Source organism: Ochotona curzoniae, unplaced genomic scaffold (assembly GCF_017591425.1).
Source record: "Ochotona curzoniae isolate NIBS_2020 unplaced genomic scaffold, NIBS_Ocur_1.0 contig_2599, whole genome shotgun sequence".
NCBI lineage: Eukaryota > Metazoa > Chordata > Mammalia > Lagomorpha > Ochotonidae > Ochotona > Ochotona curzoniae.
In genome coordinates, this window is record NW_024465520.1 from 1,041,961 (window position 1) to 1,069,754 (window position 27,794).

Sequence of the window (27,794 nt, forward strand, 5' to 3'; positions counted from 1 at the left end):
AACGACTTCTCCTGCTCCAAGATTCCACTGCATGGATCTGATCCCTTGCAGAAGGAGGATTTGGAATCCAACTAGGATCCTACTGGAGTGGCTATAGTGCCAACCACAGCCTACTTGCTCCTTCAGAGATCTGTATTAAGTGCTTGATAGGTACCAGGCACTAAACACAGTGATGGCCCATGACAAACATTAGGCTGTGTCCATTGTTTCCAATTCTGTTATATTCATTCAAACCTGTTACCCAAAAAGAGACAAGCATATTTTATCTTTCATTGTTTTGAGCAGAGGCAATCCTAATGACATTATGACTTTTCCTTATTTAGAAGACAAATAAAATAAATTAGAGCATTCATTTCACAGAATCATGTTGCTATCAAAGATATATCTTTTGATTCATGAACATACTCATAATTAATTTCCAACATTTTGGTGACATGGTTTCTCTCTCTCTTTCCTTCTTCTTTTCTCTTTTTAAAATGAAAAATACTATCTGTACAAATAGTGCTTGGCCTATGCCAAATGCTCTATAAATGATTTCTGTTATGTAAATCCTAAGAAGCAGTAGCTACAGTGACTTTAACAGCTCCTGTAGTATTGCTTTGAAACAGAGTGGCATTTAATCCACTAGTGAACTACAAGTTTCTTTGCAAATAAATTTAATTCCAGTTGGAAATAGACGTCTTTGAAATATTGCTTATAGTCTCAGAAAGCTGGAAATCCTGATACACCTTAATTCTTCACTAGGGGATGATTTTGAAGGCACGGCTGGCATCAGGTATTGAGAAGGTTCTCACCCCGGCAGTTAAAGTGTGGGGCATGGAACAGGTCTAGGAAGACAGCAAGGAGAGAGGCATGACTCTCAGAGGAAACAACTTCTCAGGAGTTTTTCTCTTGGTGTTCAAGGAATTCTCAAGTCCAAGATCTATCCAAAGAGAAACCTACCACTTTGAGTAATTATTGTCATGTTGGATACGACCGGGTGATTGATGAAATACCAGCTGTCAAGCCAGAAAGACATTTCTTTTCTCCTCCCTTTTTTTCCCCTTCCCACTGTGAAACATTGCTGCCTCTTCTCTGATTCGGTGATAAACTGTTGCGGAAAAAGCAAGTCTCCCTTGCCAGCTTTTCTGGACAGAATTGACCTCACCCTTCAGGCTCCACATCTAGAAAAACTGAGTGGAAAAGACTGTTTAATCTCCAAAGGAGAGAAAAGGGAATTTTCTCAATTATTAAGCTTTTTCCTTAACCCCCTTCCTTCCCTTGTCAGGATAGGAGGTATGTTTCTGAAACTGGAAATGTTTCTTTGCTAGAGATATACCATGTCATGTAGTTCCAGATAGTTCAACTGCAGGCCTCATGTTAGTTGGTTAGGATGCTCCAAGGCGGATCCCTAAAGCAGACATATTAGCTGAGGATTAATTTGACATGGTGCTGAAGAACAAATCACTTAAGGAAGGGAACCCTGAGAGTCTCTGCATGCCTTCTTAGGCCTCAGCATTTATGAAAATTCAAAGTGCTTTTTATCAAAATATCTTGCTTTTCTATCTGATCTGATTATTAGATTTACAAATGTCACAAATAGACAGAGCCATTGCTTTGGATTCTGATGGCTTGGTTCAAAATTTTGCTGTATCACTCCCTGTTATTCCATCTCTGTGGGCCTTCATTTTTATGTCTGTTGTTGTGAAGAATAAATGGGTCCGTGTATTGTGAAATGTGTAGCCTAGGATCTGTCCCACACTGGACTGTCCACAAATGTCTGGATGCATTCCCCTGCCTGCTTTTGAGTTGGTTAATTATGGAATACTCAAAAGATGATACAAGTTAGTGTAGTGCTTGAGTTATAGGTGAATACTTTATGTCTGGTCAGCTGTTTGATTTTATAGGATAATTACCAGATATAATTCAGCAGCCCAGAAATGCCATTTCTAAGGAGTAGAGTGACTTCAAGTGCTTTGCATCTTGAGCTATACTTGGCAATGGATTTTTTACTTTTTAAGTTCTTAGAAAATGAGGCAAAGAGTTAGATAAAAGACATATAAAAGGTAGTCATATAATCACTATTTTAATTATTATATACAGTCTGTGAATCTTACCAAGATAGGGTCCTTTTTTTTTAAAGATTTATTTTTATTACTTTTTTTATTGGAAAGGCGGATATACAGAGAGGAGAGACAGGAAGATCTTCCATCCAATGATTCACTCCCCAAGTGAGCGCAACGGCCGATGCTATGCCAGTCCAAAGCCAGGAGCCTCTTCCGGGTCTCCCACGCGGGTGCAGGGTCCCAAAGCTTTGGGCCGTCCTCGACTGCTTTCCCAGGCCACAGGCAGGGAGCTGGAAGGGAAGCGGGGCTGCCGGGATAGAACCGGCACCCATATGGGATCCCGGGCGTGCAAGGCGAGGACCTTAACCACTGTGCCACTGCGCCACTGTGCCACCGCGCCGGGCCCAATAGGGTCTTACCTTAAAGACTGTTAGGCTAAGTTAAAAATGCCACTTTAAAAATAATAGACAGGGCCTGATGTGGTGGCCTAACAGCTAAAGTCCTCACCTTGAACGTACCGGATACTATATGGTGCCGGTTCTAATCCCGGCAGCCCTGCTTCCCATCCAGCTCCCTGCTTGTGGCCTGGGAAAGCAGTTGAGAATGTCCCAATGAGACCCGGAAGAGCTCCTGGCTCCTGATCGGCTCAGCTCTGGCCATTGTGGTCACTTGGGGAGTGAACCATCAGATGGAAGAACTTCCTCTCTGTCTCTCCTGTTGTCTGTGTATCTGACTTTGCAATAAAAATAAATAAAACCTTTAAAAAATAATAATCATTGATAAAGTTACACTGGGAGTCTGCCTGAAGGAGTCCTTGGAGAGAGTCCTAAGGGGCAGTGCTCTAAATAACAAAATAGTTGCAAGGTACAAATTGGGTATTGTTTTGCTTCAAAGTTTTAGCTTTAATGTAAATATTATTATTTAAAACACTATTATTATTTAAACTCTTAGCAACTAACTGTTTTACCATTTTACTTGAATTAAAGCTAGAATTTCTGAAACTTCTAATTAGTCTTCGCAATTTCCTAATTTGACATAAACTAACTCGTATTTGTCTTTCTAGATGAAATGTGAAATAACTGACATAATGTATTAGCATTTTCATAGGAAAATTTATAAGGCACTTATACATAAATACTTGTATCTGTACCCATGATAACAACAATAATAATAATTTCTACAGAAAATATTTAAAATTCCTGTAGTGCAACTCAAGTTCTATAGATTGAAAGACTGTTCCACGCCAATAAAATGTTAAAATACTGTTAGCTTCCCATAAATTCAAAACTTAGATTTTTTAAAAGATGTGTTTATTTTACTTGAAAGAGTTAAAGAGAGAACAGGAGAGACAGAGAGGGAGGGAGTTAGAGAGACTGAGAGAGATCTTTCATCTGCTGATGCGCTCACTCCCCAGAGAGCTGCAAGGAAATCCAGGAGCCACTGTTTCCAGTTTGAATGGCGGGGGCCCAAACGCTTGGGTCATCCTCCACTGCTTTCCCAGGCCATTGGCAGGAAGCAGAATTGGAAATGGAGCAGTCAGGACAGGAAGCGGAGCTGTGTGAGATGCCAGCGTGGCGAACAGCAGCCTGAGTCATCCTGGTAGAGACTGTCAGGAAGCAGGAGAACTCAGAGAGTAGGTGTTTCTCACTCCTAAGGCACTGCTTTGACCAAGATCTTAGAACTGCATTTCTGTCATTCCTAGAAAGCCCTATTAACCTATAAGCTTAGGTCTCTGCATCAACAAATATAAATGTACTTCATCCTTTAAAAACAGTATTAAGGGTATTCTCGTGGGATTTTTTTTTTTTTGCTATGTCTAACAATTCTGCAAGGAATATCATAATATATACAGGTTTCCCTTGGTATACAGTGGAGGACTAGTTCAAGGACCTCCCATGAATCCCAACATCTGTATATACTATATATAACATGTGTATGTTATGTATAAATATTCTTTGCTGTGCTTTAAATCACCTCTAGATTACTTGTAATACTTAATATAATGTAAATACTAGACAACTAGTTTATATTATACTCTAAAGAGAATAAAAAGGAAGAAAGTCTGTACATATTCAGAACAGACGTAGGTGTCACAGACCTAACTACGAAGTACACTTCAACAAAAACATGACCCGCCCCTGCAGAGCTGAGGAAAGCACAGTTGACAGAGCTGAGGGAAATGGAGGGTCAACTTCACATGTGTCTTTACATACGTTATCTTTTGGTTAAATTCCTCGGAATAGAAGTGCTTCATGAGGTTTCATTATTATCACAGAGTATTTTTACGCAGATGAAGTTGACTCACATTTTAAATTACATTATCAGGCAGTATAATCATATGGCGTCATTGAATCGGCTTTCACAATGTGTTGCATGATTTTTTTTGCATGATTGTTAATTATACATTGTGTTGAAAAAAAAATAAAAATAAAGTGTAGAACAAGAAAAAAAAAAAGAAATGCTGGGTCAAAAAAGTTAATGTGAAATTTTACAAATCTACATACCAGTTTGAACACCAAGAATTTAAGAAAAGTTCCTGATCCACAGATTTCAAAGGAGAATGAAAATGGACCCGGGCGATGCTTTCACAGGCACTTAGACATGTTTAATTATAAGACACTCATGTTAAAACTGGACATTCTCATCTGGTTTGCATGCATAATAATTTCTTCTCATGGACCCAAAAGAAGAGAATAGATCACCTTGGCAAAAGAGATTATGATAATCCTGAAGAAGGAAATGTTGTACAGGAATTGGTTTAGAATTGGTTGCAAAAATAGACTGAAATTTGTTCTATCACTGTTTTACATTTTAAATATAGATAAATTTGAAAACATGTGCTATAATTATTTTTACAAATGTATTTTCATTGGAAAGGCTGTGATATAATTAATTTTAAGCGGCTATATGTATCAATGTAAGCATTTATGTTCCTTTAGGTTTGATCAGTGCGTTTTACTTTTATTTCTTGCCTCAGCCTCTACTGCCCTAGCAGCAATGTCCTCTGCAGACCTGGTCCAGATGCAAATGTACTGTCCAGCACTCGTATTGTTGGCACAACTGAAGTGATTTTTTGGCTAGACAAATGGAATTTTGATATTTTCAAAGTTCTAAAATAACTCAACCAGAAGGACTAAAAGGGGTGGCCAGTGATCGTGTGTTTGACTTCCTTTTATTACCAGGTGATTTAATATTTCGATTCTCTGTTATTTTAATGAACCTCCATGTAATATATCCCACAGATTTCAATGGGACAGATGTTGCAAGATTTTGGAAAATTTCTCGGGATGTTCCTTCTTGTTTTGTTTTCTTTCACAATTGGACTGACCCAGCTGTATGACAAAGGCTACTCTCCCAAAGAGCAGAAGGACTGTGTGGGCATCTTCTGCGAGCAGCAGAGCAATGACACCTTCCACTCGTGAGTGTCCTTTAATGTTTTTAAGAAATGTATTTTCCTCCATATCTTATTTTTTTTAATATTCCCATTGCATTCCTACTGTATTCTTGAGTTAGTTTATGTGTTATTTTTAAAATAGAATAAAGTGAGTAAGTTTTCATTTAACATATGCCCTATGCCAGACATTGAGTATGGAGTCAACACAACCACCTTCTTGGAGCTACTTTTCAGAGAGATAATGCAGCTAATAATAAAAAAAAAAAAGAAGAAGAAGCAGCGTGTTTAATGATATGGACTATAAATCCTAGAAAGCTTGGTTGAGAGACTGCACAGCCTAGAGAGGATGTAGTTAGAGAGAGGACTAGGAATTGCCCCAGAAGAGATGACATTCAAATACAGGCCTGCCACTGGAGAAGGAAGAAAATGCAAGGAGGAACGGCATTTGCAGATGGAATAACAAAGACAAAAGCCATCTCAACTCATCCATCGCAGAGGCTGCTGTGTCGAAAACAGACAAAAAACAACAAAAGGTTAAACTGGAAGAATTTTTCTTCTTTTGAGTCTGTGTCCTCAGTTAAAGTAAGACATATCTGTACTGTGGAGACCAGCTTCATTTATTTGATCAAATATTCATGATTTCTCACTGTGCCATTTATATAAGTGTGTTAAAAGCAGATTCATTTTTGGTAATTTATTTCATCAAGCTCGCTTTTAAGCAGAAAAGTGGTTGTCATTACAGGTTCATCGGCACCTGCTTTGCTTTGTTCTGGTATATTTTCTCCTTAGCACATGTGGCCATCTTTGTCACAAGGTTTAGCTATGGAGAGGAATTGCAATCCTTTGTTGGTGCTGTGATTGTCGGCACGTACAACGTCGTGGTGGTGATTGTTCTGACCAAGCTGCTGGTGGCCATGCTTCATAAAAGCTTTCAGTTGATAGCAGTAAGTGTTGATTCTTTTATGTATTTTTAAATGATTAATTATTTTTATTCTTGATTATTTTTACATAAATGATTAGTGCTAACCAGCCCAACTCCACATTCCCATGTGGGCTATAGTGCATGAGTCTGACCCGTACAGAACTTCCAGTCTCTCCCCTCCAGATCACCAGGTCTCAGTCCCCTCGCTTACCTGCAAGTACAGTGGCCCTGTCTTTGAGTGTCCCTCAGGATTCATTCCTCAACTACACATACTGTGATCTTATCCATGAATGTCCTTAGGCAGTAATTCCAGACTCCGAATACTCCAGAGCTTGCTGCTGAGAAGCCAGCGGGTGAAGCCATCCGTAAACCCAGGACGTTCCCCCTGCCCAGCAGCAGTGGATGGGGAGCCAGGATCCCCAGCAGGAAGCTCAGCCTAGCACAGGCTCCCCCAGCCACAGCCACGTGGCTGAGAGATTCAGATATCCGCACCTCTGAGCAGACTTACCTGGACTCCGCCCACCAACATGGCGGCAGTGGGCAGTGCCATGATCATCCTGAGCATGCCTAGAGCTTTCCAGAATTTCCCTGCAGCATGATTGCTGTGGACAGAGGAAATTCTTGGACCTCAGGCTTGGACCACCAGGATTCGCCCACCACTTGGCAACAGTGGACAGGGAGTGAGGATCCCCAGCAGGAAGCCTGCCCCAGTGCAGGTTCCCCCAGCCACAGCCATGTGGTTGAGAGTTTAGATTACCTGCACCTCTGAGCAGACTTACCTGGACTCCTCCCCTTGTATATTTATTTTTAGTAGATGCTTAGGTGAAGCCACTTTTTAAGGATTTACTGATTGATTTGAGAACCACAGTTGTAGACAGAGGAAATAAGACAGATCTTCCATTTCCTGATTTACTTCCCAAATGACTTCCATGGCCAGGAGCTTCATCTGGCACCTGATGCTAAGGGCCACTTGCTAAGGCCATGTTCCACTGCTTTCCCAGGTTTGTTAGCAGAGAGTTGCATTGGACATTGAGCATCTGGAACTCCAACTGTCACCCATGTGGGATGCTGATATTATAGGTGGCAGCTTAACCCACATGCCACAACATTGCCCCTAGTATGCTCTGATTTTCTTCAGAACAGACTAAATGTATGCGGTAGACAGGGTAACAAAAGATTCTTACAACAGTATCATTTAAGATTTGGAAATTTTAAAACTATAAGCTAAATATACACTAATTGCAAGTCCTGGGCCAAATATTTATCTGAAAGGTGTGGGGACATTTTGATAGTTTGAACAACTGTCTGTTCTTCCTGCCCTTATGCCCCTGTGTATTTGTGTTCCTTTTCTGTCTTGTGTATTCATTTGTCTTTTACAGAATCATGAAGACAAAGAATGGAAGTTTGCACGAGCAAAGTTATGGCTTAGCTACTTTGATGACAAGTGTACATTACCCCCACCTTTCAACATCATTCCTTCCCCAAAGACTATGTGCTATATGATTAGCAGCCTGAGTAAATGGATTTGCTCTCACACATCAAAAGGCAAAGTCAAAAGGCAAAACAGTTTAAAGGTAAGAAATTGCAGCTCTGAAATGCAGCATTTAAGTTTTAACAACTTCTGATCTCAGATATTTCTTAAAACTTAAGTGTGCAAGCTGCTTAAGGGCTAGAAGTGTGATTTTTTTTCAATGCCAGATACTTAATGGATGAAAATCTAATATGTAATATAAAGCAAGGATCCAATAAATACTTATTAAGAGTGAGAAATAAAACTGATAGGTTTTTAGTTTTTAAGTTTCACCAAGTTAGAAAATCTCATCTCACAGTTTTATAGCATGGCAAATTTTCAGAATATCTATTCTTTTATTGTAGATAAAGAATTTCTGTAGAATTAGTTCATATTTTTTCTGGTTCTCCTTGAAAATTACTTAGTGCATCAAGTAGTTCAACACAAATGTTAATGTAGACCAGAGGGTTGGATATTTTATTATTTATTTTTTTAGTAAAAGGCCAGAGAGTAAATATTTTATACTTTGTAGACTGAAACAAAATCAAAGATATTATATAAGAAGTGGTATAACAGGAGAAAAAAATTACCTAAAGTTTTAACTTAAAATGTAATTATTGAATAATAATTTGTGAAACAGGTTTGCTAGTGAAAAGAATGGAGTTATCTTTTGGTGGAGATAAAATTTACCTTATTTAAGATTCAAAATTAGTTTTCTGTCATCAAGTGGGTCACATATATTCATCTGTAAGAATCAGTCATACCTCAAAGTTACAAACATTCAGGAGCTGGCATTAGGGTGCAGTGATCTACGCTCCTGCCTGCAGTGCCGGCATGCTGGCTGAGCGCACTGCTGCTCTGCTTCCAGTCCAGTTCCCTGCCAAGGCGGTAGGAAGACGGTCCAAGGACTTAGGCCCCTCCTGCCCATGTGGGAGACCAGCAGCTCCAGGTTCCTGGCAGTGGCCTGGCCCAACCCCTGTACTGGGCATTTGGAGAGTGAGGCAGCTGTTGGAAGATCTCTCTCTCTGTCTCTCTGCTTTACCAAGAAAATAAGCTGTAAGCAAATAAATGTTAAGTGAAAATTTACTGATCTTTGCCATAATCTGAGGATTCTGATTTCTTTTTAATCAAAATAGCATAAAGGCAAATGGACAAAACAAAGAATACAGGCTGTATTAATTTTAAACAAATAATGAATATTATTTTATACCATTTAATGACAAAACTATAATCTTGTAAAATATAAAAATATGTGTTTCTATTTGTTAGTTTTTTTTTAAAGATTTGTGTAATTTGGAAGGCAAATTTTCAGAAGGGAGAGGCAAGGAAAGAGGTCTTCCATCTGCTGGTTCACTCCCCTAATGGCCACAATGGCTAGAGCTGAGCTTGTCCAAAACCAGGAGCCAGGAGAGTCTTCTGGGTCTCTGAGATGGGTACAGGGGTTCAAGCACTTGGCCCATCTTGGGCTGCTTTCCCAGGTCATTTGCAGGGCGCTGGATCCAAGTGGAGCAGCTGGGAGTTGAACTTGTGCCCGTATTTGATGCAGTGCCAAAGGAGGTGGCTTAAGCTATGGCACAGGTCCCTTGTTAATATTTTTTGAAAATCACCCCACTGACCCAGTTTGCATGTCACCTGTACGGTATCATTATTTGTTTTGAAGGAATGGAGAAATTTGAAACAGAAGAGAGACGAAAACTACCAGAAAGTGATGTGCTGCTTGGTACACCGGTACTTGACTTCCATGAGGCAGAAGATGCAAAGTACCGATCAGGCCACGGTGGAAAATCTAAATGAACTGCGCCAAGACCTCTCGAAATTCCGTAACGAAATAAGGGATTTACTTGGCTTTCGGACTTCTAAATATGCTATGTTTTATCCAAGAAATTAACCATTTTCTAAATTGTGGAGGATAATTTTCAATAATAATTCTAAAAGACTGTATTTGCATAACATGCAATTCATAAGATATATATTAAAATAAAATTAGGTACAAGCCATTCTTCAAAATATTTATAGCATAAATATGTTATGTAAAAAAATATATATATAGAATTAGTTTTTTAAAACCTCATTAGTGGCTTTTTTGCAGGAGCAAAACGCATTAAGTGTAGAGATTTTATTAGCATGTGGCTTGATTTTCTTGTTTGGCCAGCGCTTCTGAGTTTTTTATGTTTTAGAGGGGCATTTGTAAATGTTCACACTGCCCAGAATGTTTTGTAAAGTAATGGTCAGGAAATGTGGACCGACCTCCTTACTGAGGATGCACTTGAAATGCAGAAGTCATGGTTTCTAATATCTCTGTTTTAGGAGTTCAGTATAGTTACATATTTATCGTTTAGGAGTGTAGTTTTACATGAAATAAGTATTTTGTTTTTTATTTTATACTCTTAAGCAACAAAGAAAATTCTAATGTATGTTTGAATTTATTTATGTCTGCCAATTTAAATTCACTTGTTTTTGTTGTATTTGCTTTTACATGGTTATAATCATTTTATATTTTATTTTTTTCTCTTTATAGTATTTTATATATACATGTCCATGTGTTGACATAATCCATGTATCCAAATTTTTATAGAATTATATAGTTTTTGGAAAAAAAATAAATAATGTTTTATTTTTTAGTGTGATTGTTCATAAGTGTGCATAGCTACTCCTCTAGACATTTTGTTGTTTTTAAGTTTTCCTTACCATAATAGTTGCTGCAATTTTTTTTCAAGTTGGAGTGAATGTTCACAATTACCAAACATGTGTAGATGCAGCTTTTTCGGTTTGATAAAATATTAGAAGGCTCCTTAATGCAAAAGTTTTTGTTTTATATTTGGTCTAGGGTTCTTGAGCTTGTCTCCCAAAGATTTTTCCTCAGAATGTAACATAGCTTCCATAAAAGTGATTTCATGTTTGTGGACCATTCTTGCTGCTTAAAGTGAATGATTTTTAAAATTAGAGAATAAAGTATGGATTTAAGTTTTTTCAGTGTTCACATAAGAGAGGTAGCTGAAATTGTTTTCACAAGCTTGCTTGCCTATTCTTATAGCACTTCTAGTTAAGAGGGTATTAAGCATACAATTATCTTCTTAACTGAATGTCGGATAGTCTTAAGGCCACAGGGTGCAGGTAGCCCTTGGTCTATAAGCACCACTGATCCAGGGATCATTGTCTAAATACAGTATTGTTCCATCTTGCTTTTTACTTTATTTTTTAATTTTCAAATTATAAGTGTTCCCTTTTTGGGGGTAATTCTTACAAAAATGTTTATTGTAAAGCTATATATTTTGTCTACAATGGGATTATGCACTTCCCAATTTTACATCAGGATTTTTAGTCATTCAAAAAATATTTAATTATTAAATAAAATATTTATAGAGTGCCTACTGTATGCATGAGTTACTTATGAGGTATATTTTGAATGACTGTATTGTAAGAAAAAAAGGTGAATAAAACTTGATGTTAGATGATAAATTAACATTGTCTGTTGTATTATCATATGCTTTTTAAATTCTTTGAAATTTTTTTCTTTTTAACTAATGCATAAAAATAATGTTTTTATAACATTTATAACTTGTAATGTTCAAATCTATCTCCTCAAGCATTTATCATTTCTTTTGGTGAAAACATTGAAAAAGCTTTCTTCTAGTTTTGGAGGAAAAATACAACATATTGTCATTATCTCTGGTCACCATACATATAGCTGTTAATCAACATTTTCCCATCCCCATTTCCCTGTATTCACTCAGCTTCTGGCAGCTACCATTCTGTGATCAACTTTGTTAGATTTCACACACAAGTATGCCGCATATTTTCCTTACCCTGTCTACAGCTGACGGATACTTGGGTTGATTTCAAGTCTTGGCTGTTGAAAAAAAAATGCTTTGGTACACGAGGGCATACAGGTGTCTTCTCGACAGGCCAATTTCATTCCCTTTGAACATATACTCAATCGCGAAATTGCTGGAGCATACGGTAGTTCTGTTTTTAGTTTTTTGAGAATTTTCCATTTTGTCTTCCACAATAGCTGCTCTAACTTCTGTTCCCGCCAGCCCTGGTCCAGGGTTCTCTTCCCTCCACATCAGCACCTTTGGTCTTTTCATGTCATCTCACTGTAGTTATGACTGATGTTTCAAGGTGATTAGTGATATCAAGCACTTCTCCATGCACCTGTTGCCCATTGTGTATGTCTTCCTTTGGGAAATGTTTACAACTACAGCATATTTTTAAATGTTCTTGTTTTGTTTGTGTTGTCAGGCTGTTTGGAGTTTCTTGTATATTCTGGTTGTTAGCCCCTTGTGAGATGTGCAGCTTGCAGACTTTTTCTCCCTTCCTTCACTTGTCTCTACATTCTGCTGGTTGTTCAGAAGCTTCTTTCATATAATCCCATTTGTCTAGTTTTGCTTTTGTGACCTGTGCTTTGGGAGAGGGGTTTACAAACAAACAAACAAAAAAAAAAAACAAAAAACAACCTTGCCAATATTAATGTCTTATAATGTTTCTTCTTAAGTTTTCCCTTAGTAGTTTAATAGCTTCCAGTCTGAGAATAGGTATATATTCATCCATTTTTAGTTCATATGTCTTTGTGGTGAGAGACCTACACAGTTACAAGAAACACTTAGGATCCCATTCATATGAGATTCTAGAAGGGGACAACTATAAGAACCAAATCACATCTTTGGTTACTAGGATTTGATGGGAGATTATGTAACTCATCAAATTGTACTCTTAAAAATACTTTTGGGCCCAGTGTGGTTGCCTAGTGGCTAAAGTCCTCGACTTGCATGCGCCAAGATCCTATATGGGCATCAGTTCCTGTCCCTGCTGCTCCACTTCCCATCCAGCTTCCTGCTTGTGGCCCGGGAAAGCAGCAGAGGATGGCCCAAAGCCTTGGGACCCTGCACCCGCGTGGGAGACCTGGAAGAGACTTCTGGCTCCTGGTTTTGGATCGGCTCAGCTCTAGCAGTTGCGGCCTCTTGGGAAGTGAGTCAGTGACAAAAGATCTTCTCTCTGTCTCTCTTCCTCTCTGTATATCTGCCTTTCCCAAAAGCAAATCAATCAATCAATCTTTTTTTAAAAGACTTTTAATGTTTGGAAATTGTGCTTCACTAAACTTGATACAGAAATATAAAATCTAATGCTGTAGCTCACTGAAGAAGAGACGCTGGGACTCCACGGTTCTTTGCTCGACAAGCCGAATGCTGGAAGCTGCTTGTCACACAGAGCAGAATGGACACACACCGGCGTAAGGACTTTGCAATACTTTCTCAAAATTACTTCTGCTAACCTAGATGATTTTTTTTAATAAAAATCTACTTCTTTGCTACCCAAAAACCTGCTGGGACTCTGATTGGAATTGGATTGAATGTAGAGACCAGTTTGGAAGAACTGATTTCTTAATCTTGTCTTCCAGTCCTGCAACAAATTGTATCTCTCCAGTTATCTAGGTCTTTCTCTCAGTAATGCTTTGTGTGTTTAAGCACATAACCTAGCAGTATGTTTTATGTATATACGTGATATTATATATAGCATATGTTAGATTTTAATAAATATGAAAGAGGCTGGGGATTACATACCCAGGCTACTCCAGTAAAGAATGGTGCTTGATCATTCAGGAATGTGTTCAAATTTTTTTCTAAAAATAACTAAATATTGTTATTGTTTGTCTCAGAATAAGGGCTTTAGAAAACTTAAACCAAACTTTTTGAAATGTTTTCTTGGTATTTCAGTTGTTATTGCAAATTTGCGTTTACATAATTGTCCGTGAGTTCAGCTAAAACTTTGATTAATAGCACTTAATTCATATTAGAGCTTCTGATGAGTACTTTTTTTAAAAAAAAATAGGACTTTTCTTCAAAGACTTTCAGCCTTGGTTTACATCATTTCAGCAATCTACAGGATAGAAAGGGCATGTGGCAGCAGGATATTACATGGAGAAAAAAAACAAGGTGAATTTCCCTCAACCCAGACTAGCTATTGAGTAAAACTTCAACTTGGGTATCTTGCAGGATTCTTCTACTTTTGTTATAGGAATTGAATTGGAATTCAGAGGATGAAAATCAAACTAGCAAAATCCTCCACAATGTATCAGGGATTCCTGTTTATAATTTTGAATTGTTTTTGTATTGTGTTAGTATAATCACCAACTTCTCATCCATACTTATGGGCTTGATTTGCTAAGCATACGTATTCACAAACAAAACAAAGCTTCAGCAAATATTCTTGAAAAATTAAAAAAAAAAAAGCACAGAATCCCAGAAGTCATTTAATCTGAACTCCCTCATCTTAAATTACTATGGAGGCTGAAGTTTAGTCAAAATTCATGATTCCATAAACAGAAAAGAACTTATGAAAGGATCATGGGATTGGAGAGAGGAGCTTCCTGGTAGCTTGATAATCTGTTGTAAAAACCAAAGACAGACAGACCAATAGCATATGTGATTAACCAGGAAGCCCCTTAACGGAGGGTAAATCTGTCAGAAATGTCAGCGATGTGAAGTTTGGAATACTTCCCTCCAGTTCTAACTCCCTGGTTAATTAAGTCCCAACTCAATAAGGCCATGGAAGTCCAAGCCTGGCAATGCAGGAATGGTCTCCGGCAAGCAGGCTGCTCATAATGCATTCACAAGAAGGTTCTGCTGCCAAGTCCCATGGATTCCTGAAAGGAGCTCTCTGGCTTTAAGAGGGCTGGAGTCAGTGAGAGGCCATAGCTCCTCTGCCAAGTCCAGGTGCTGAGTGGGCCTTTCTAGCCCTGGATAGTGAAGCCCACCCATGAGCCTCAGCCGAATCCTCCAGTTCATCCACGTCGTTAGCTGCTGAGTGCCTTGGCACACAAGGGTATCTCAGTGGGAGACTTATCTGCCCATGTTTGCTGCTCACTCATCTGCAAAACAGGTTTTTTTTTCCCCCTTTGGAACATCTGTTTTTCTGCCCTTTGTATGTCTAGTCACCTCAATGGATGTGACTTGTTTTCAACCAAGGGAGTATTTTCCTTGTGTCTAAAACTGTGCTTCTACCAGGGTGGGCCTTGTGACCAAAGACTGCTCATCCCTAATAATCCCTAGATAGGGATGCCTGCCCCCTCTTCCCCAGGGCCTTGGCTGGCCGTCCCCTGATGTCATGGCTGCCAGCCCCTGCTCTGTAAGGACAATGGGATTCCTTGTGTAGTTCTCCCACCACTGAATGAAAACAGATTTTTCAAAGACAAGTGGCCATGGCAGAATGTATCCTCACTGATATGGCTTATTCCATGTAATGCAATGAACAGAGTAGGAATGTCATGCTTACCTCTCATTTCAAGTCCTGGGAGATTATCAGTTATCATTTAAGCTACCCATCCGTGACATAAGAGCTAATGTATATACTGAACTTTCCAAGTCAGGCCAAGAAGACTTGCTCTGGCCTAGGGAAGGGCTGCTTCTGGAGATGATGAAGACATCAGGTTTGGACTTGGGGCCTCTGAGCTTGTCTCTTGTGGCCCATAGGAGATATGCACTGTGGGCAAATCACTAAATATACCCGAGCTTCAGTTCCGCTCACAGAATGAATGGATCTGTATTAGATTCCTGCTAGCTGATTCACTGCGGCTGTAACATTCTGTGCTGCTGCAGAGAGAATTGTAGACTGCTGACATGGCCAGGTGCCTCTGGTCCCTGAACCCTTGCAATGCCAACCTCTTTAGCAAAGTGCAAACGGATACAAACACAACCGCCTGTGTGAAGAACACTATTCTTCCTATCAGTGAATATTCTTTTTACAGTATCCCTCTCTTCATACAGAAATAAGCTTAATGGCTGCTGTGTAATCATTTAAAAATATTTTATTAAGCACTGATTTTAAAAATGCAAGAGAAGAGTGTAACACCTTGGAGCAAATGCTGGAAGGTAACACAAGGATTGCTATAAATATTGTACTTATAAAATCTCTTTTCCATAGCTCCATGCAATTCAATTGTAAAATTTCCCTTTACAGAAACATAAATAAGCCACTGCCAGGCTGTCCACACTTCGTCACCACACCGAGATCTGCTCATCTCCACGCAGCCACAGACCTTCCATCAACAGTACCGGAAGTGTCACACCCACTGCAGGTGAAGAGTGAATGAGTTAATGAGCATCTCTCAGAATGCTCCATACGCCATGTTTAAAGTTTTTTGTTCTACTGAAGAAGGACAGATCGTTCAGAAGCAGTAAGAGAACGCAGGTTGCACTGACGCGGTTCACTGCTAACACTGCTTGTTTTTTAAGGCATTCAGGAGCTTCTGGTTCTTGGTCTTGAACATCAGGGTGAAGCTGTTGGGCATGATCCTGCCTCGCCCATCCTCACCCACTTGGCCCATGATAATGTAATTCAGACCTGGAGGAAGAGGATAAGAAAATCAACCTTTTCTCCTGGGCTGAAACTGAACTGTTGCATAAATTTTGTCTTCTGTAAATGATTATATGTTCATTCTATCTAATATAAAACTCTGGTTTAAATCTCTCTTCAGGAAAAAGCTGAAGTCAACGAGTAGCATCCCCCCAGCGCTATGAACACCAGGAAACTGAAGGAAGTCATTAGATCCAGCCCCACCTCCCAGGCAGCAGCGCAGATGGGGTGGGGGGCTGCTGAGCCTTGTGAAGGATGCGCTGTCAAGGGTCCCACGGAAGGCTCTCCTGCCATGGGCCTGCAGCGCTTCACAATGGGCCACCCCCAGATGGTCTCTCACGGTGCCCTGGCACTTAGCAACGTGTGATCTACTCTCTCCTGTTGTTTGGGACTTTTATCAACATCTTAAGACTTGGCTTGGATGGAACATACTCATCTTCTATCCACAGCCCACCACTGCTATTGGTTCTCAAAAGTGCTGATGTTTGTTATACTATTTTTTACATACACACACACACACACACACACACACTATTGGTATGTCTGGCTTAAACTAAACCAGGACTGGAGCATGTCTTGGGCTCAGCTCTCAAGATTTCTGTGTGTGTGTGTGTGTGTGTGTGTGTGTGGTGAAAGAGATGCATATTGTCCCGACATTGTGCCTTTCCCTGTGTGTCACAGGAGAAGCGCATTGTTTTTTCTCTCCTTTAGCCCTTCCTGTGAAGGGTAACACGGGGAGCCCATGGGAACCTGGCAGGCTGAGCAGATTGGTGCCCTCTCAAGGCGGCACTGTTGGCATCCTTACCCACAGAATCTAGCATGTGCTATCTGCTACTCCTGGCAGTTCTGGGAAACAATTGTTTAACTTCTACTGAGTGTTTGCTATTCCCTTCGGAGGACTAACATAAGGTTGCTGGCCTCCTGGCTTTTCAGAACAGTCTGAGCTCCCGGAAAAGCTCTCTTGGAATGGATACTCTGGATCTCTGTGTGTGTGTTGCTGCTTTGGTATTGACATAGGAAAGGTTTGAATCATGACCATTCCAAAGTAGCAGGCTCTCTGTCTGCAGGTGCAGAACGATGTCTATGTTTGCTTTCTGCAGGGAAAGCTGCAGCTGAACCTGCGTGATATGATCCAGTCATCCAAGTAGGCCAACCACACTGAGTTTAAAAACGTGTCCAAAGTCATATGCCTCTGCAGTAACTTTGCCTTTCACAATTCCTCGTACTAAACGCATTTCTACCCATGAACTTCATGGTCTTATGCAAACCTTTGGCTCTGGCTCAGGCAGACTCTTTGCTCTGAACTTCAGCTCTGCGCTTCATTTTTTTTTTCCCCCTCCAAAAATCTCTGTCCACTGAGCTGCTCTCTTGTGTATCCTCTATAATGACTCAGCTTCTTGGACTCCTTTATCATCCTCTCTGCCCTTTGTGGTTACACACATGGGGTGAGAGCCCAGTTCTGCCTTCCTCCAACAGCAATGCTGCTCCCCAGGAAGCAGTCCTATGTCAGCCCTGACTTTACTCCTTAGACCAGACATGTTTTGCTAGAGTGGCCTTCTCCATCCCTTCTCTACCCTTGAACTCCCCTAGAGGAAAGACCAAAGCTTTTCTTCTCACTTACCTCTTCTGAGCAGAGGGCACTGCTTGCAGACCACAATGACCTTGGCACTCATGTTCTTGCCAGCCTGCTGAATTGCCAGATTACCCTCTTTATAGATGTTGATGATCGAGACGGTGGCATGCAGGCTCCCACCTCGAGGGACGGTTGTGATAACAGTGCCAGCCAACACTGCAGAAGGCAGCAAAAGCAAACAGACAAAATAATTTTTTAAGTCTAGCAAGTCTTATTTTATATATTAATTTGGCGGATGGGGGGGGCGGACAGGAAAATAAAGGAGAATAAGACAGAGCTCTCATCTACTGATTCACCCCCAGATGCCTGTACCAGCCAGGACTGGGCAAGGGCAAAGCCAGGAGCTGGGAACTCAGTCCGAGTGTCCCACATAGTTGGAAGGGACCCAGCCATGTGAGTCACCGCCCATGCCTTTCAGGTTCTTGCATTAGTAAGAGGTTGGAATCAGGAGCCAAGAGCTGGGCAGTGTACCCAGGGATGTGGGGGTCCTAACTGGTGTCTACCACCTCAAATACCTGCCATTGAAACATTTTAATGGTTTTCTTAAGGCCATAATAGAGTCCTTGAATTTGATTCTGTTCATTTGTCACTAAAATTCAAGGTAGAAAAAAAAAGAGGGGGGAACAGAGCAATATTACCCTGATTGTGTGCTGTTGGTAACTCGGAGAGACAGCTAAATACTTCCCACTCCACAGACAGTTGCTAAGAGGAGAACTCTTCAAAAGGTTGTATCCAACATGTGGATCAATTACTAAACAAAGAGCTTTGAAACCTCTGCCTGTTAACAATAATCTTTAAAGGCAATTCACTTCTGAAAGTTCTAAGGTGGGGGATCTGCATCACTACAATCTCAAAAAGATAATAATTTATTAAATTATTTGAGATACATACAGTCAGTCAGTTTCTAGCTACTATTTCACTCCCCAAATGCCCACATGGTCGGGACAGAACCAGAGCTGGAACCAAGAGCCGGGAAGGCAGCGCACGCAGCTCTCCCAGAATGGTCGACAGAAACTTGAACCATCACTGCTGCCCTCCGGAAGCTGCCTTAGCAGGAAGCTGGAGTTGGAACAGCTGAGAATCAGGCCCAGGCACACCAGTGTGGGACAAGGGCATCTTAGCTGCTGGCCCAGATGCCCACTCCATAACACCCGAGCTTTGGTGCTGCTTTTCTCTCAGCTGTCTCTATAGCTGTCTTCCCTCCGGAAACTTTTTCATTTCTCGCAGCTCTATCTCTAATAACCAGGAAATTCACATTCATTCTATGACTTTTTGCTTTCATTTTTTCCCATCAGAAAGATCTCTTGTCTGATGAAAAAAAAAAAAAACATACTGCACACTTAACTTCTCAAATGGCACTTATGACATTTGGACATGGCAGGTTGAGGAGGGGTGTGAGTCCTTGTGGTACAGAACTTGGAAAAAAATGATGTGTTTACCTCTTCCTGTCCAGAAACCCCAGCAGCACTCCCCAGATCCTGTGGCAACCAGGATCTGCCCCTACCAGCTCGAGTTGAGCTAGGCCACCCATGACAGAATCTGGTCACTTCGCCATGTTAAGTGGACACATTCAAATGGATAAATCAAGCTCTGAATTTGGCAAATGTGAGTTCTTAAGGCTCAAGTGGGCACTTGCTGCCCAGCTCATAAAATGCATAGTTCCTGAACTCTCAGAACTTTCCCCAAGCGTGCCAGGTGATGACCGCTCACTGCGAATGTCGGTCTGCAGCCAAGTGCAGCCATGACATGGGGTAGGGATTCTCCCAAGGCACCCCTACAGAGAAGACACCTCCACCTTGGTTTTCATCTTTAAGCTGGCTATTTGAATTCCTGCATTCAATCTCCAGTAAGGTTTACGGCTTCCCACTGGTCAGCATCTTGACACTGCACTCCAACACAGCTCCTCTAGGCTGCACGCAGATACCACTTGAAATCACAAAGCAAGCAAAGGTGCTCTGGGCAGGTCCTGTGTCTGGGTAACCTACCCAGGCTCTCCCAACTTTTTGTTCCTGATAACACATTTTTTCTTAAATGTTGCTCTAAAGGTGCTTTAAAAAAATAACCAACATAATGAAATGTTTATTTGGTCTTTGGTGGGTTCCCCAGAGGGTACAATTTTTTGATTGGAAGAACTCTTTGAAACTCCAAGTCATTAAGTAGCATCTCCTAGGTTTCAATTCATGTGATTCCAACTGGACTTGAGATGCCCAAGTTTCACTTTAGTTCTCTTAAAATAATATTATAGTGAACATGCCTGAATTTCTGCTGGGAGAGACCAGATCCTGAGCAGGAGCCTGGGCAGATTTTGCCTTGACTTGAATTTCAGACATGTGTAAAACTACCCTGGGCATGAAACATGAGCAACAAAAACCAGGCAGGTTTTTTTTTGTTGTTGTTGTTGTTGTTTTCTCCTAGAGTCAGAATACAAGAGTAACAGTTACATATGCTAACAGCCAAATTATTCACTTTAAGTGAAGACAGCATATTTCCTGTACTGAATGCATTTTTCTGTCTTGTGAAATCTGACAAGTCAGTATGCCTCGTGGGTAATTCTCAGGTGAGTAGGCAGTGTGGCTGACCTTCCCCACGACACTGGCAGGCATTCCTTGGGGACCATGCCCATACACTCACGTTTCTGATTAGGGAGAAAGGGCTGGTTTTTATTTCTTACCAAAGTTACTTGAACAATAGTTGCTCTCCAGAGTGCCCGACCGTCTACACTTTTGCTGACAGAGGGCCACGGTGGGTTTTAAACCTTGAAGAAAGAAAATGGATGCAAGATTAATTGACATTTATGTCTGGAGATATCAATTTTAACATGTCCATTCATTTCCCCAAGCTACCAATCCCTCACTGCAACAAAATCATTAAAGTCTTTGCGCTACCAACTGCTACTCTCTAGGCAATTCAACACCCACAACTGTATTTTAAACCCAAGATCAAAGATAATCCAAATTTAGCCCTGTTCTCCTCTTCCTTCACTTACTAACACTAGAATCAGAAATAGATATTCACTCTCTGCGTGCACTGCTGAGAAAATCCCCGGAGGACAAATCTGAATTCATAAATCACAGGCTCATTCTCCCACTGGACAAAGGGACTCTTAGGGTATCTGACAAGGGAGGGGTTTTCTTGGTGAGACCGGAATATGCCTCACTATGCAAAGGGGTGAGCGGTGCAGGCATTCAGAAATAAGTGTCAGATTTGTAAATTGGTACAAGCTCTCGCTAAATATTTATTTTGAGCCTGGCATGGGCTTATAGAAACCTAAGAACTGAGAAGTAGAGAAAGTTAAAAGCAAAAGCAAACACGGTGTGTTTCAGCAGGGGGTGACTGTGCCACATAGGTGACACTCTCCAGGCGTTTCTGACTGCCCTACCGGGGAGCTACCAGCAGCAGGAAAGTAAATGCCGAGTGGACTACTGACCAACCTGCCACAGCAGGACTGCCCTCCCAGCAATTTAGTGCAATGCTAAGAAATGCTAGGAAACCAATGCTAAGAAACCTTGTGTTAACAAAATGACAGGAGATACCCCCCATTATTATTTTTTAAATGTTTTGAAAACATTTGCTGATTATTAACTTATGTGTAGTAATATGCTAGGAAAAATTAAATAGCCAGCAGAATTTGCTTTGGGGGTAAATTTCTGCAATTGTAATATTGTCCTAGTATGCTCTGCTGTGAACTTACTCTTAATTAAAAAAAAAATTTTTTTGGAGCTAGACAGCTACACAGAGCTCTATCTACTGGGTCCTGCCATGTGTGGCTTAGGCTGAATGCAGAAATTTAATTCAGTTCTCCTGCATGGGTGGCAGGGACCCAAGTTGGGTGTGCATTAGTGAGAAGCTAAGTCATGAGTAGAAGTGGGTCTGGAACCCAGACTCTCTCATATGATTTACATGTGTCCCAATCCGTGGCTTATCCACTACACCAAACACCTGCTCTTAGTCGCTCTTAATTTTATACTTTACTCCAAAAAGGGTCTAAGTTACAGCATTAACATCAAACTCTGTTTAACAACTTAACTAGCTGAAACTCATGCCTGCGCACGCAAACACACTCAGCAAATGCTTGGAGGGAGAGGGTTCTATCATTATTCTAGAAGGTGGGGACTGAATTTGCCCTAAGGTAACCTGGTATCATTAGTGTTGTTCCTTGTCCTGTGGAAGAGCATCTTTTAATGTGGAGCGTGAGACACCAGCTCCTCCCCGACCTGAGAATGTCTGTTCAGAAGCTGGCTGAGAACCACATGCCCCTTCTCTCTCTCCCACGGATCCTGCTTTCCTGCCTTTCAGTCAGCTCTACTGCACGCCTCCCCCACTCCACACTGCACTCCCCCCTGGCTCTCCACACTGCACTCCTCCCCCCCCCCTCCACACTGCATTCCCCCGGCTCTCCACACTGCACTCCCCCCCCCCCCGGCTCTCTACATTGCGCCCCCCCCGGCTCTCCACACTGCACTCTCCCCTCCACACTGCACTCCTCCCCCCCTCCACACTGAACTCACCCCCTGGCTCTCCACACTGCACTTCCCCCCTGGCTCTCCACACTGCACTCCCCGCCCCCCCCGGCTCTCCACACTGCACTCCCTGCCCCCCGGCTCTCTACATTGCACTCCCCCCCCCCCGGCTCTCCACACTGCACTCTCCCCTCCACACTGCACTCCTCCCCCCCTCCACATTGCACTCACACCCTGGCTCTCCACACTGCACTCCCCCCCTCCACACTGCACTCCCCCCCGGCTCTCCACACTGCACTCCCCCCTCCACACTGCACTCCCCCCCTCCACACTGCACTCCCCTCTTGGCTCTCCACACTGTACCCCCCCTCCACACTGCACTTCCCCCCTGGCTCTCCACACTGCACTCCCCCCTGGCTCGCCACACTGAACTCCCCCCCCTCCCACTGCACTCCCCTCCGTGGCTCTCCACACTGCACTCCCCCCTGGCTCTTCACACTGTACTTCCCCCCCTGGCTCTCCACACTGTACTCCCCCCCTGGCTCGCCACACTGCACTTCCCCCTTTTCCACACTGCACTCCTCTCCCCCTCCACACTGCACTCCCCCCATGGCTCTCCACACTGTACTCCCCTCCTGGCTTTGCATACTGTACTCCCCCTCCTGGGCCCTGCTGCAGGGCCTACCTGTCCAGGGTCCTGCGGCCACCTCTGGGGCCCTCTGCTCTCCAAGGATGATGCAGGGGACCCCTAGCTCATTCTCCCAGGGAGGTTTCCTCTTTTCCTTCTGCAATACTCAACATCTTACATCCTGGTGCTAAACTCATGCATTTTCAATCTTTCCAAACGTAGATATCCCAGGAGCCCGCAGAGTGTCCTCTCCTTCAAGCTTATTTATTTACTTTCAGGATTCCGTTTTTCTTTGTTTCTGGATGTCAGCACATTGCCCTCCTGGCTTTCCCCCAATCCATCACCCTTGGCCTGTCTCTGTTCCCTTTGACCGCTTGCTTCCTTTGGTATTTCCACATCCCACTGTCACAATCACTTCTTGACAACATCTTAAACTCCCTTTCTCCTCCGTGCTACAACCCTGCATGAATTCCACAGGAGAATCCATTTTTCTGTGCCTGCACTCAACACTGGAGTACATAAATCTACCTTCCACAGATGTTTGTCAAATCCATTCTCATGCTCCTAACCTCCAGAGCTTATTCTCAGCAGGTGACTGTTCCACCCGCCAGGTGAGAATCTAAGCCGGAGCAGAAAGTGCTGGAGAGCCTCACCAAACCTGCTGGTGCTGCTCACCAAGGCCCTTTCTCCTCCAGTCATTTTCAGAGAACAGAGCTCACCCGCTGCTCTAAGGTTCCCACTCCTGGGAGCCCCTGGGAGCCTCTGCAGAAACTCCCCTTCTTGCTTCATCCCCTTCTGATTCCATTATGTCCTCCTGACTGCTTCCCTCTAGACTAACAAATTAAAGGTCTGAAGACCTCTCTCCCTCTTTCGGGGATAAATTTGTGAGACGAGTTGCTGGACCTTTGTACTTCAATCGTTTTGCCTTGTCGCACACATTCCTTAGCCAACTCTGGCGTCTGCCTGCACAATTCCACTTACTCAGCTCTCAAAAGGCTCCACAGCCCTCTTATCACAAAATCAAATGGAAATCTTTTCATCCTCCCATTATCAAGTATCATCAGCTCTTGTATCTGACCACTCCCTTCTGAAAACAGTCTCTTCTACAACACATGCTCTTGTATTTTAACTTCCTCCCCCTACTCCTTTTCAGTCTCTTCCAGGATATTCCACTGCTTAAAAGGCTGGATCCTCCAGGGGTCAGTGTTGTGGTGCAGCTGGTCAAGCTGCCACTTGCAATGCTGCATCCCATATCAGAACTTTGGTTTGAGTCCTGGCTGTCTACTTCCTATCCGGTAACGTGCCTGGAAGGTAGTGAATGGCTCAAGTGCTTGGGACCCTGCCACACATATGGGAGACCCAAATGGGGTTCCTGGCCCCCGACTTTGGCCTGCTCAATTCCTAGCTGTTGCAGCTCTCTGATGAGTGAACCAGTACATGGAAAATATTTTTCTATGTGTCTGCCCTCTGCCTTTCAAGCAAATCTTTAATCTTTAATTTTTAAACACACGGCATCTGTAGAAGTTGAATCCTACCCCCTCTTCTTTGGTTTCTTACGTGTCTCCTCCTAGTCAGTCTTACTCTTGGTCATGGCTTCAGCCATCCAATCATTGGTGACTCTCTGAAATTTAAATCTCTTGCAGCTCCACCTGAACTGACCTAAATTAATAAAGATATTAATGTTTTAGTTCCCAGTATCCCTTCCCATTTCCCAAGTGCTTCAAAGGTGGTTGCTATATTGGCTAGCATACTAATTCAATGGGCAAATGACCTGGTCTGCTGTGTGTGTGTGTGTGTGTGTGTGTGTGTGTGTTGTGGGGGGACCCAGCATGCAATAGAGAGCTGAGATAAAGTCAAAGATGATGACCCTAGCAGTGCTGCTACTGATGTTGTGGAAGAGCTTGGCAAAATAAGAAGAGCCGCTTCAAGGCAGAAAAGTGATCAAATAATGAGTTATCTGTACCTTCTCATTGAAATGTGTAGCAGTTGCAAATGTCTAGAAGATAATTCAGAATCCACCTTTGCTATTTCAGGAATGTGACTCGCCAAGTCCTATCAGGGTCCCTAACTAGGGGCCAGAAAAATGCAAAGGTAAGAAAAGGCAGTACACGTGCAGGCCACAAGGTGGCCTCCTAGGAAGGTGTGCAGGAAGCATCTGAAGGGACTCAGAGCAGCCCAGGCCTGGCTGTGTGCAGGAAACGTGGGCAGCATGGCTGGGCTTATTTCAGCCAGTTTGACACTAGATCCTTCCCCTTCCCCCTCCTCCCAGGATTTGGAGTTTTAGATCTGAGGCCTGAAATCCCAGTAGATGGAGCTGACAGAATACAAAAAACTGTGTGTACTGAGGATACAAAGACTATAGGTGCCGACCCCTCCCATCTCTTCACCACTAAGATCCTGCCCCAAATCAGTCTCCCAATCAACTTCTGAACTACAATGAATATTTTTTAGTTACGTCAATTTGAGAATAATATCTCTTTATGACATTTTGCTAAGGAGTATTGTAAGTACAAACACAGGCAGTTGTAAAACCTGGCAAATATCATGCTCTCAAACACTGATCTGCATACCACAATTCTATGTAATCAAGAGAACCACCTCTTTACAATTTGGGCTTATAGTGATCTGTGCTTATAGAAGGCTTTCTATTTTTTTTTTTCCCAAAGACTGACATTCAGAGTTACAGAGAGGGAGAGACAAACATCTTAGCTACCGGTTCGCTCCTAAGCTGGCTGCAGTGGGCAGTGCTGGACTGGGTTGAAGCCAGGAGCTTCATCTGGATCTCCCATGTGAGTACAGGGGCCCAAACACTTGGACCATCTTCTGCTACTTTTATAGGCGCATTAGCAGAGAGCTGAATTAAGTGGAGCAACTGAGACAAGAACTGGCTCCTCTAATGGCATGTCAGTATGGCGAGTGATGCTTGTACCTGCTACACCGCAATACTGGTTCCAGTCATTCCTTTTTTAAATATGTATTTGAAAAGAAGAGTGAGAGAGAGACTCTTCCATCCGCTGATTCACCCACCAGCTTGCTCTAATAGCTGGGGCTTGAGCAGGCAGAAGCCAGAAGCCTGGAATCCATCAGGGTCTCCCCGTGAAGGGCAGAGGCCCAAGCATTTGGGCCATGCTCCACTGTTTTCCCAGGCACGTTAGCAGGGAGATGGATCGGAAGTAGAGTAACCAGGACTCGAACCAGCACTCCAGTATGGGAAGCCAACACCATAAGCAGCAGCTTGACCTGCTGCTAGCCCCACTTGTGGGTAATTTCCAAGTGGTCATAAGCACTCATAGTGGTCCAAGCGGTCTCCCACACTATACCTTTCTTTCATTGATGGAGCCATATTCTGTGAATTTGCATCCTATGCCATGTATTTAGTTTCAAGTATCCTCCTGTTTTTGTCTACTTCAAAAGAATTCAGATACTCCTGAAGTCTCTGCATAAAGTTCCAAACAGAACAACGCACCTGCTGTTACAGGGACTGTGGTGGTAACAGGTGGCACTGTGGTGGCAGGCAGCTTTCTGGGCCGGAATTTGTAGTGACCAATAAATCCATCTGCAGTTAAACTTAAGTCTGAGAAAAACTGAATAAGGAGTTCATTTCTCTCTGACACAACTGGCCTAAAAGAAGAAAGAAAAAAGATTAAAAAAACAAAACAAAACAGAATGTATAATGTTCAATACCTTGCTGAAAATATAACATTTCCTAGCTTTCCATCTTCCTCATTTCTGGTCATACATTTCCCATTTGTTTAAACCTCACAGTTAAATCTTTAAGAAGACAGCAGTCATAAATCTACTAAATGTGCATGCTGAGAGCTAAAGCTTCGTGGCTGCGTACCCAGCCAAATGCAGTGCTTCTCACAATAACCCTATTGTTAGCCACCTGCATGTGAACTCACACTGAGAGGGTTCAGGTGATCTGCTCACTATGTGGGGAAGTCAGAATTTCAATGCAGGAGCCAGTGACTCTAAAGGCCATGGCGGCCCGCGAGCCCAGTGGAAGGCGTGACCCCAGGGCTGCTCCCCAGGTACACAGGCTTGCCTGAACTGGGTACTGCACAGCTTCTCTCAGCTGAGACTGGCTTCAGGCAGACCTGGCAAGCCAGAGGTGACCACGAAGGATCTAACAAATGGGTGTACAATGTTCCATACCCAGCAAAGACACAGCCAGGAGGTCAGTTCAGGAGCTCCCACCAAGGGGTGAGCAAGCCTGTGGGACTTAAGGGGACTTCATTCTTCTTTAAAAAATTTTTTGAGTTATTTGAAAGGCAGAGACAGGTGGGTGGATGTGCATGCACAGACACACACACAGAATGCTGGTCCGCCGACTGATGCCCCGACATGCCCACAACAGCCAGTGCTGGCAGGCCAAAGCACAGGACGAGGGACTCAGTCCAGGTCTCCCACGTGGGTGGTAGGGACTCATGTACGGGAGCCAGCACCTGCTGCCTCAAAGTGAATTAGCAGGAAGAAAGCAGGAACAGAGCTGCCGTGAATCCAGGTACTCCTTTGGGATGGGAGTGAACTCAGGGCCCACCCCACCCCCATTTCATCCTTAACGGAAGTTCTAGTACATGCCCGGAATGGCAACACTTCTGTGTATAATTTCTATTAGGAACAGGCTAGGAAGGGAACTGATCCTTCTGTTCTGATGGTCAGGAATGACCACTGACGAGCACTGTATCTGGGGGTCTTTGAGCTGGCACTAAAGGCTTCACGGAGATAATTAAGGTACCAGTGCTGGCTTCACTCTTGGGGCTAGTTACAGGACACATCATGGCTACGCCATTACTAAACAGTGGTAAAAATAGTTTTTACCACTGTTATATTTAAAAACTAAATAAACA

The 27,794-nt window shown here is 42.6% G+C and overlaps 2 protein-coding genes across 5 annotated transcripts in view; one reads left to right on the forward strand and one right to left on the reverse strand.

Moving 5' to 3' along the window:
- Positions 1-11,334, forward strand: part of TRPC1 (transient receptor potential cation channel subfamily C member 1) — an 80,367-nt gene extending 69,033 nt beyond the window's left edge. For 2 of the 4 annotated variants that reach the window (XM_040974744.1, XM_040974745.1), the window contains 4 exons: positions 5,288-5,463; positions 6,182-6,383; positions 7,741-7,935; positions 9,532-10,365. In XM_040974744.1, the coding sequence (XP_040830678.1) occupies positions 5,288-5,463; positions 6,182-6,383; positions 7,741-7,935; positions 9,532-9,759 (801 nt within the window). In that variant the 3' untranslated portion in view covers positions 9,760-10,365. Of the gene's footprint in view, positions 1-5,287; positions 5,464-6,181; positions 6,384-7,740; positions 7,936-9,531 lie in introns of all 4 variants that reach the window. The other 2 variants (XM_040974742.1, XM_040974743.1) reach the window with 1 other exon arrangement.
- Positions 11,335-15,660: 4,326 nt separating this feature from the next.
- The window catches only part of PCOLCE2 (procollagen C-endopeptidase enhancer 2), a 51,406-nt gene continuing 39,272 nt past the window's right edge, over positions 15,661-27,794 (reverse strand). Inside the window, exons 6-9 of the mRNA XM_040974906.1 lie at positions 26,411-26,565; positions 20,528-20,611; positions 17,845-18,012; positions 15,661-16,211 (exon numbers count right to left, since the gene is read on the reverse strand). Of these exons, the coding sequence (XP_040830840.1) occupies positions 16,081-16,211; positions 17,845-18,012; positions 20,528-20,611; positions 26,411-26,565 (538 nt within the window). The 3' untranslated portion in view covers positions 15,661-16,080. The remainder of the gene's footprint in view (positions 16,212-17,844; positions 18,013-20,527; positions 20,612-26,410; positions 26,566-27,794) is intronic.